This window comes from Stylophora pistillata, chromosome 9, assembly GCF_964205215.1.
Source record: "Stylophora pistillata chromosome 9, jaStyPist1.2, whole genome shotgun sequence".
NCBI lineage: Eukaryota > Metazoa > Cnidaria > Anthozoa > Scleractinia > Pocilloporidae > Stylophora > Stylophora pistillata.
Window position 1 is genome coordinate 19095201 of NC_142527.1, and position 10711 is coordinate 19105911.

The following is a 10711-nucleotide window of genomic DNA, read 5'->3' on the forward strand; positions in this document are numbered from 1 at the left end:
GCTTGCGATCCTCAGCATGCCTCCTTCCCAAAACACAGCGAGGAAACCTCGTGTCACTCGAACAAAGCGTATTCTCGATGCCATTGCAAACCACTTTCAGGAAACATTTCCGAAAGAAGAATAGTTCCTTTGGTTCCATTGTTGGTAAATTGTAACTTTATGTGTTTCCATTTAACCACATTTAAACTGCAGAAACTGGCCAGCACGTGTTGTGCCTCTGGAGGTGCTTGATGACAATGTACGTACCTCGCGTAACATTAGCCAGATTTAAATGACCGAAACATTCCAAAACGTAGTAACGAAGCAAGGTTGTTAACGGCACTTGAAAAATAATTTACAGGTCCACTTGAACGACTAATTAAGCTGATGAAATCGACCGAAAATCGAGCGAGTGACTCTTCGAAACAAATCAAGGTTTTGACCAGCGGACAACGTACGCGCATGCGAAAAGCGCGATCTTGTAAAGGCCAGATTTTGGAAACGCGCGAGACGCGCGTGGATTTTCTTTAGACGCGAAGTGAATTATTTAAAAAACAAGTCCGGTGACCCCACTATTTTATTTTAAAATTGGGTAGTGTGGACTAAGAGAAAAGTACTGGTAAAATTTAAAAAAATTCTCTGGACCGGATTTATAGCCACTCAAAAATTACGGTTTTTAGCAATTACATAATATCTGCACCAGAGATTTTTTTATAACTCTCTATAATTGCTTCCACTTCCATGTAAAATTGGATAAAATTAAGAAAAATAGGGGTCACCGAGTTAATTTTTGCGCTATTAGCGTTAGAAGTTCCATGATGGCTCTTATTTACAACCATATGCTGTTGCTATGGTAACAGCTGATGACGCCACGTGATTATGTTTTGGTTCACTGATGATTGAGCTAGTAACTGTTACCAAGAAAGTGTAAGAAAAATTATTATTTTGTTTTATTGAATCCCTCAAATGTAAAAGTGCTAGAAAACCTAAAAACTATTGTGAGCCACCTTAATGTGATTTTCGAAACAGACATCGGTAAGGAACAGTTGAGGAAAGTGTAAATAAACTGAATTGTTCAATAGATTTTTTCTGTGGAATCACCTTAACGGAGGTTAGTAACTTGGTTCACTTGTAAGCCTTAACTGAAGACAAAAGCCAAAAGTTGTTGACGATTTGTTCACTTCTGTTCGCCACTGAGCCATTCTTGAAACGCTTGCCCTAACACCATAAGAACTATCGCGTCTTTCCGCCGAATGGTCTGCGCAGTTTTCAATTGAAAGAAAATTGTGCTGGTTCAAAAACAGATGGGTCATCCACGACTGAAAGTCAAAAACCACTCTCTCCTAGAACACACACGATTCGTTACGAAGCTACCGAGAACGTTCATCGAGAGAATTTTTAAGGACCAATTAAAGAGACAATTAGAAGAATCTTATAAGAGTGATCATAAGAATGTTGCAGAGCCTTATGGGTAGGATCAGGTAAATTCAGTCTCCCTCCTAGGTAAGAAATTATAACCGGTCCATAAGTAAAAAGTTGATTTGCAAAATTTACGCAGTAACAATGTGCTCTTTGCAAGAATTAATTCAAGTTACTTTTAAATTTAACACCTAACTTTCATTACGGGATGAAATGAATCTTAAATAAAATTCATTTCAAAAGTGAGGATCTGGGAGAAAGGCGAAACATTTCATATCGTGTGAGAGTCTCCTTTATCTCCAGGAGAGACCACAGGTCACCCAGGCTCACTGTTTGTGTCACGTACACATAGTTAAATAGAGAGAACATATGGGGCGAAGTTTAGGTCTGGAAATTTGCTTGAAAATGGAAATAAAAATCAATGAAACTTACCATGTGGCGATTTGTTGTTGTCCTTAATATGTACACGAAGTTTCGGGAAAAATACTCTTCTTCACCTTTCCTTCATAGTAGAGAGAGAAGGTAGGAGGCTGACGGCAGCGTTGGAGACCGATCGACCCTCAATCCAGCCTATTTTTTTCGCGAAAATCCAATCCAGTCGCCAAATAAACACGTCGCGCTCGTAGAACAAGAATAACTCTAAACCGTGAATCCACTAAAGTAGCTCCAGCTTGAAACGCGAAGCCAGCAGGCTCCGTAAAACTTGTACGTTAACCCTCTAGAATGGCGGCCCGAAACCATTATGCGTTGGCATTATAACTGGTCCATTTCAAACTGGCACTGAGCTCAGCGCACCTGGTGACGAGTATAATAAGTCCCCGTAGAATGAGGGGAGTCCCAGATTGCTCAAAGGTAGAACTCACCGTCCGACTACACCCTCGGAAATATTGGCCAGAATCCATTCTTTCCCAACAGCCAATCACACACCGAGATGGATAGAACAAAATTTGATATTCCCGAGGGTGTAGTCGTCACCAGGTGCGCTGAGCTCAGTGCCAGTTTGAAATGGACCAGTTATGATGCCAACGCATAATGGTTTCGGGCCGCCATTCTAGTACGTACAAGTTTTACGGAGCCTGCTGGCTTGGCATTTCAAGCTGGAGCTACTTTAGTGAATTCGCGGTTTAGAGTTATTCTTGTTCTACGAGCGCGACGTGTTTATTTGGCGACTGGATTGGATTTTCGCGAAAAAAATGTGCTAGATTGAGGATCGATAGGTCATCAACGCTGCCGTCAGCCTCCTATCTTCTCTCTCTATGAAGGAAAGGTGAAGAAGAGTATTTTTCCCGAAACTTCGTGTACATATTAAGGACGACACTAAATCGCCATATGGTAAGTTTCATTGATTTTTATTTCCATTTTCAAGCAAATTTCCAGACTTGAGCTTCGCCCCATATGTTCTCTCTATTGACCATGGGTACGTGACACAAACAGTGAGCCTGAGTTACCTGTGGAGAGACTTGTAATAATACACAGTAGTTTCTCAGCAAGAACAATCAAAATAAAGTGAAAATCACGAGCTCCTTGGAGAGAGAGAGAGAAGTATTTAAATAAAGTGAAAATCACGAGCTCCTTGGAGAGAGAGAAGTATTTAGGTAGTGCTTATGAACAGCTAAACGTGATTTTATTCTAAAAGGGATCACTTTGGAATCACGCGAATCAGACTCACAAAACTAGCTTAAAAAATACATTTCCGGAATAAATCAAGTTTCATGAATTGCGAATGGAGGTTTTCGACAGGAAAAAAGGAAAAGAAAACGCAATTTTAAAGAACCAAAAAACGCAATTTCAAGAACCATGTCTGGTGATGTACCACTGCAATAAACTCCTTCCAAGTAATTGTTCCTCCTCACTAATAATAACACCCTGAAATAACCTTTTCCCTCTGAAATAAACATCCATAATGAACTCTCCAGTTTGAGAGCAATTCTCTCTTGAACTGAATGACCCTGTTTCCTGAGGTCTCTCAAAATGGGAACCTCACTAGAAATCGTCTTTTGTCTGCCAAGAATATTTGGACTTCTATCTAATAAATAAACATTTTATCTCTAATAAATGTAATACAGTCCGACCTCTATTAAGCGGCCACCCCCGGGACTTTGAAAAGTGGACGCTTAATATAGGTTGGCCGCTTAATAGAGGTACAATTTAAATTAGATAGGAATGGCAGAAAACATGATTTTAATGACTCTATATTTCAAAATGCTTTTAAAAAGTGAACATATTTGAAGATAGATCCAAAATTCATTGTAACAAAACATCAAGTGCATTTCCAGCCCAGGCTTTAGTTCTAGCTCTTAAGGGACCGGTCATTATTTATCGCCTGGGGGGGGTCGGAGTATTTAGGGGGGGATCACATGGTTTTTTGAAGACCTTTAGGGGGGATCAGCCGTAATTGACAAGCATAATGGGGGGGATCAGACCAAAAAAAAAGGAATTTTAGGTCGCGCCAGGACCCCGGGTGATTGCATTTGTAAATACTTTGGTAGGATTTGCCGCTGGGACTCCCCCAACCATATATTCAAGACCACGTTCAGTTGTATTTTGTATTATATAAACTCTATTCTAGCCCAGACACAAAACCCAAACCCTTTTACAGACCCTCCATTTTGTAAAAAAGAATCACTATCGTAGTCTAACATACACGTTTTTATTCAGGCACGATCTAAATTAGAAAGGTAATCAAGATTTTGAGAATGGAATACTTACAATTGCTCAAAATTGTTTCATAACGTTTTCAGCCTGAGATTGGCACTTCCTCGACAATTCAGTTCGTATCTGACGAGCAAATATTTACCGTTGTGGTTCAAGGTCCATGAGACGTAAGTACCACTATTAAAATATCACTTGCATATTCAAAAAGTTATTTGGCGGTGGCTGGGAGAAAAGCGGGGGGGGGATCATGAAACTTTCCACTACCGATAAGGGGGGATCTCTAAAAAACCAGATACTCTACGGGGGGATCAGGTAAATGCTTCGATGTGACAACAAAAATACTCCGACCCCCCCCAGGCGATAAATAATGACCGGTCCCTAAACAGAGGGCACGTAGGGCTTATAGCCATATGGCTTACAAAATTTCTCAAGAGGCCAACAAACAAAGGAAGAGCTGTAGTGAAAGGCAAACACGTAAACAGAGGGGCCGGCTATGGTTTAGAAATTCCATGCGAGTACTGCTTCACAGGGGACGAGTTTTCAATTCAGTGGTTAAAATCAAAACTTGAGGAGCAAGGAATTTTTGTAGATTTCCAGTACAGTAGTAATAAAGTTTTCCTGTACAGATTTTGGTTGTAACAAAACAGTGGTTCAGCTCTATCTATTGTTAGCTATTGTTATGTTTGTATAGTACCGGATGTGAAAAGTTTGCACGTGTATGTGGCTTGTGACATGTTATGGTGGAGATTAAATTGCAGTTCTTGTTTTCTTGTTGTTATCAGTTATCACCTTATATCATCTGTCACCATTTTGCTTGGAAAGATAATTTGCTGGTCGCTTAATGGAGGTAAAAAACCATGTAAAAAATACACTTACGACAACAGAAAGGTGGCCGCGACCGCTTAATAGAGGTGGCCGTTGAAAAGAGGTATCAAATACAGCAGTTAACTGAGAAATAAATCGGGACTTTAGAAAGTGGCCACACAATGGAGGGTGGCCGCTTAATAGGTGGCCGCTTAATAGAGGTCGGACCGTAGTTGTAAAACTTCTTTATTCTCCGACGCGTTTCGTCTAACTGTCGTGGACTTCTTCAGGGAGTTTTACAAGTACAACGAGACGCCTGTATTTATAAGCCAAAGTTAGTGGCTATTACGGGGGCCAATGACCATAGAGGCTTGGCACAACTTCGCTTGTTCCTGTTCGCAAGTCCTGCCAAGCCACTGAGGTCATTGGCCCTTGTAATAGCCACTAGGCGTCTAGTTACACTTGTAAAACTCCCTGAAGAAGTCTACGACAGTTAGACGAAACGCGTCGGAGAATAATGAAGTTTTACAACTACTGTTCGCAGAAGTGCTGCTCACTAGTTCTAGTAAGTTCAAAGGCAAAAAAAATTCTAAAAAATATGAAAAAATTGAACAACCTGGTTCATTTGTTAGCAGAGATAAGAGGATTACAGCTTTAAGACTTACAAAGGGCGAGTATAACTACATTTGAAAAAAAAAAATTAATGATCCATTTCCTGTTTAGGCAGGAACATTTTCTTCTATTTTGCCGTTCACTTGTATTAGCGCTTTCAAAAGTTTGGTGATTTGATTAACCCGATATAGCAATGTTTCTGCACAAAGAGAGGGCGACGGGGTTGCACATGAACATCGAGATGAAAATTGTTGAGTTTATTTTGGTAAAGAGAAATTCAATATCTGGCCATTATGCGTGGAGGGTTATCGGATGATAATTGTAAACAAAGAAACTGTGTAATAAAAATATTTCGAGCTCACAAGGCAATTGATCACCAAATCTATAGCTCTACTTGTGAAAGGAAAGTTCCCTCAGAAAGCGAAAGCTCGTTTAACGAACGTTTAAAATCTAATTGAAAACAAACTATCGAAGCGTGAATGATCATCTATCGTGTTCTTTATCTTATGAGTGCTAGGGCACAAACTCAGATGAGAAGTAAAACAGACATCAGTAGCGACAAGTATTTACTAAAATAAACACTACCTCAAAAGCGCTTATTAACATAGGGTTTAGCTGTACACTATAAAAGCACGTTCTAGGCTTACCTGTGTATTATGAGAGAATAAGGCCATCTTAAATCAAATCGCTTGTTAAAAGCAGTACGCTAAACGCCATAGTGATTGTTTTCTCGACAGAAACCAGTGACTCAAGTGTTGATCATTTCAAACCAGCCGCGAGGGGTCAGTCAACAAGTTGGCAGCGCTGATGAACGCGGAATTTTAACCCCGCATTCCATCATATATATAACATTGAATACTTGATAGGAACGGGCGCTAATATTGTCACAAACAACATGTTTGAAGTTTGTACGTGAATACTATCAACGGTTCGCTGGTTAATAACATTTTTCGATCGACTAGCAACCTGCGTGACTATTAAGTTTTTATTCGAGGTCTGTTTACGCTTACAAATTACCCTTCCAAACACCAAAGCAGGGCTCTGTGTACATTTAACGACTTTGACGAGACACAGCTGCATTATTCAACTCTAAAAATATCATCCTTACCTTTAAATCTGGCCTCCAGGTGCAGTTAAACAACTCGGCCAAGGCTTCAGTTTTCTGCGACATGCTGTCCAACACGCGTCCTCGAGTACCCTGTGTGTTCAAGAAAAACGACTGCGATCAGATATCGGCAAATTTTGCGAGTTTACAACAAGTTTGCGGAGTTATTTAACGCTTCAATTACCAGTTTCTACGCTGTTTGTGGCCATACGCATTGTTTGAATAAATTATTCTCTAACAAAAGCGGCTGAATAATGACTCCATACGAGCTAAGTGTTCTATATTGAGTTCTTTGTGCTCGTCGGCACAGCGGCTGACGTCACCAACTATTTTCATCGATCAAGTTCACCGAGCAGTTTCAAAAATGCTGTTTATTATCTAATATGTTTTTTTTTCTATTCATTTTTCTTTGAAGGTTTGAAGACGCGTTTTAACATAAGTTTTAAGCCGGTTGTTAGGAAGATTTTGCAAAATACTCGTAGGACAAACCACAAATATCTGCGCCGCGTTTGGTCTCCCGGTAACTGATTTAAATTGGCAATTAACGAGCGAATATTTGTAGACCATTTGTTTTTTATCGTGTAAATCATGGGAGTCGTTGATTTTACTGCCTCGTTATTTTTCTAAAATTTTAATGAATATCCGATAATCGTCAATGGTTCTATAAACAAAGTAACTGTAGAACGAAATTTTAATTTCTTAACTGGTTACCAATTTGAATTGGTATCGAGTTTCAATAAACAACACTGATTTGAATTGATGATAATAATAGGTAAATAGAATAAATAAATCTGTAGATAATCCCTGAATCATCTGAAAGAAATTTTGACCAAATTTCTCACCATAAGTTGTCTCACCCCATACTCCACCAAAAAAAATGTTGGGCATTTTTTTCCGAGCAATATTTTTCCTATCAGCCACATACATTGGTATTCTAGCCTCTGTAAAGTTAGGGGCGATTTCTGTATCTCGATGACTCGCCTGAATTTTACAAGTACGCGAACACTGTTTATTTCAATAAACTCTCAGGACCCCTTAACTTTGATGCTTAACCATTCTAACTCAACATTACCTTTTTAATAAATAGCGACAATGTTTAAAGTCCTAAAGACAACTCAAACTAATGCGAGCTTAACCTCTTTGTATTGACCTTTGATATAAGGAGCAGATTATGTAAGATAAAGTAAACCTACGTAAAGGAAGGAAACAAAAGTTCTGTTTTCCTTCTCCAAGCGGGCAAATACGTGAGCTTTGCGAGAAGGCATGCGGCGATAGGTTGCGAGATATTTTCCTCGCGACCAAGGTTAATAGGAACACACCTCAAGTGTTGCTTAATATTGATCTGCGCGCTGTCAAATTTTCCAGGTCTCTTAAATCATGATTCTCCTTTCACGATTTTTAGTCACTCAGAGATAGGACACTAGCGAAAGGGAAATAAAATAAAAGAAAAAAGAACCAGATTAGACGAATAAAACTCAATTTCTTGGATCGAAAAACGGACAGCAGGTGTTCCCTTCCACGAATGATCCCTTAATTAAAAGATAAGAGACTTTGAATGATACAAACAAAGGGGTAGTTTGGAAAGAGATGTAATCGAAGGACTAATCTGGTGTTTGTTCAGCTCTGAAAGGGTTAAGTTCTTTATCGTATGGGTCCTTCATGAAGAGGAAAGTTCCTGAAACATCTTGCAACTGAGAGCGATCGATAAAACTATCTGGCACAACATTTATTACTTCCACCGATATATTGTTAAACAATTTTTTTGGTAACTCGCTCGAAAAACTTAAGACATGTTTAGGAGGCAATTGAAAAAGCAACAGCAGCTTTTGAGAATCGAGCAGAAAGGAAACAGAACACGGTTCAAGTAGTCATTCTTCTACAGGAATTATCATTTCGCTCAGTCACGTATACCGTATAAAAATGCATTTCCGCATTTCTTTGCTGACTTCTGTTGGTAAAAGAATCAGTACAGTGCCCCCTTAATTTTTTCTGCTTCTATTGTGTGACTGATTCCAACTTTACGAATCACGGACAGTGTAATAAAAAGGCCAGGATGGGAAGAAGAAGTTGGGGATTGGAGACCACTGAGAGACGGGGTAAATAATTTTTAATTCAAGTGACGAAGTTTCGTTGTTCGAAGAGGCAACAGCGATGCCGTCACCCCCCCAACCGATGTCATATAAATAGCTTGTTTTAGAGTAGCGTTTGTACCTCTTATTAGCGCTAGTCACGGATAATTTGCAACTGTATGAAAACAGGGACACGATAGCCTTGGCCACAAAGTCAGTCTGAGAATAACAAACGACTGCAGTATCAGAGGCACCGGGTTTTCCTTGTAGAAGATATGGATTCACAAATTTTAAGCTAAAATTGTTCCTTTCGCTTTGACCCTAGCTAAATATATCCGCTACAGAATGTTTTGATTGACGAAATGTGAGCCATAAAAACAATTTTATTTCTATTATAATCTACCCAGCATTTGAGGTACTTCACATCGGGTCATCGTAAAAAAGTGCATAGTTTAAGAGAATTCAATGTGGCTCGCTCCCTGAACATGCGGTTTTTGTATCCGTGTTTAGCGGGAATTCGGTATTATCTTCTAAGCGCCACAATCTGGGATGATAAGAATGATAGTAAAGAGCACCGCAACATTTCAGTGCGCAGTTTCACCAACATCACCATTGACAAATGCAATAAGTCATAAAACAGAAGCTGTACTGCTGAAACGATTAGACAAATAATTCCAGGGCGATATCGAAATTGGCACTCACCTTGAACAATATTTCAAACAAATCCTGTTTCCAAAATCACCGTTTAAAACAGCTTCGCTTCTCACTTTGTAGCAGAAATAGCTAATGTAAGGCTCGTTAAAAAGTGTTTTAAAAATGCGCAATGGTTCAATGTAAATGACATTGAACCCGGTCAAATCCTTGTCATTCGATTGGCGAGTCTCTACCTTATCTTTAACTGAGTGGCCATGAAGTAGCGAACATTTTGCGAAATAACTGGAGTAAATATTGGCAGTGTCGCTTCAGCTATCAAACCAGAATAGGAAAATATTTTTGTTTCCACAAAGTCCTATCTCACCACAACGTACGGGCTTGGTTTTCAAAAGGGTAAATATCTAGTGCAAAGCAGATGTTTTTTGATATGCAACGAGCATTCCATTCAAACTAATTGATAAATAAAAAAATTCATAATGAGCTGCACACATATTCTGTTCAGTATTTTTCACAATTTTCACCATTTAAAATCAGTAAAATATCGTTTCGAAATTCGTATTTCCAAGATACCCAGTGTGCAAAACAAGACACATGTTCTATTTCCTTTGTTTGTCGCTGCGCGAAAATGAAAACAACCAGGCGTTGAACAGCGGTTGATGTTTCCCAAAACAATCATGGCTTTGCTATGCCCTTGGAGTTTACTGTTTGAGTCCAAGGACACGAACAATGGTAAGCCCGCGCATAGCTGGAGGTCCTACTTCATGTGCCCTTTCTTCATTTAGAATTAAAATAAGGGTAAACGACGGATAGACTTAGAAAGGAATGCTTTTGTCGTGTCTTCATTCCGTCACTCATGTAGAACTGAGATAAAACGTCAGAAAATGGATATACGAACATGTAAGTAGCGTATCCGAATGGTAAAGCAGCCAGTTCTGATTGTTTCAGAAACATTAAACTTTAAATGATAAATGTCCTATATTGTTCAATTTGGTATTCACAGTGGTTGCCGGTCTCTGCTAAACACAACCAAATTCTGTTTCTAGGGTTAGTCTTGATTTATTGCATACTCTTTATTTTAAAGCCATTTTTGAGATAGAACCCGAAGATTAATAAAGATATGAAAATAGGTTATAAAAATAGAATACAACAAAGGTCGTTTTTACGATTAAACATGAATGACTCCACAACAAATCGAAATTTTGTGATAAAAAAAGATTCAATATTGCTCTCTTTAATAGTCGACATGGTGTTTTTGTTATTTAAGAAAGAACAGTGGTTAAGAGCAATTTAATAGTTCTTATAGAGATAAGGCGGACAAACATGTCTGTAAATGATGTTTTACTTCACCTCCAGCAGTCTGACACTGGACAGGTGATTGGAACCGAAACAATAAACCACTTGTGGAATGATATAG

At 39.0% G+C, this 10711-nt stretch overlaps 1 protein-coding gene and 1 pseudogene across 6 annotated transcripts in view; both read right to left on the minus strand.

Moving 5' to 3' along the window:
- The window catches only part of LOC111331319 (voltage-gated inwardly rectifying potassium channel KCNH6), a 48392-nt gene extending 38849 nt beyond the window's left edge, over window positions 1-9543 (minus strand). Inside the window, exons 1-2 of one of the 6 annotated variants that reach the window (XM_022936403.2) lie at window positions 9346-9543; window positions 6578-6667 (exon numbers count right to left, since the gene is read on the minus strand). In XM_022936403.2, coding sequence (XP_022792138.2) covers window positions 6578-6640 — 63 coding nt within the window. In that variant the 5' untranslated portion in view covers window positions 6641-6667; window positions 9346-9543. Of the gene's footprint in view, window positions 1-6116; window positions 6257-6577; window positions 6672-6758; window positions 6904-7893; window positions 7913-9345 lie in introns of those variants that run through there. The other 5 variants (XM_088732117.1, XM_022936402.2, XM_022936409.2 and 2 more) reach the window with 5 other exon arrangements.
- Window positions 1-10711, minus strand: part of LOC148723663 (uncharacterized) — a 270515-nt pseudogene that overhangs the window by 104622 nt on the left and 155182 nt on the right.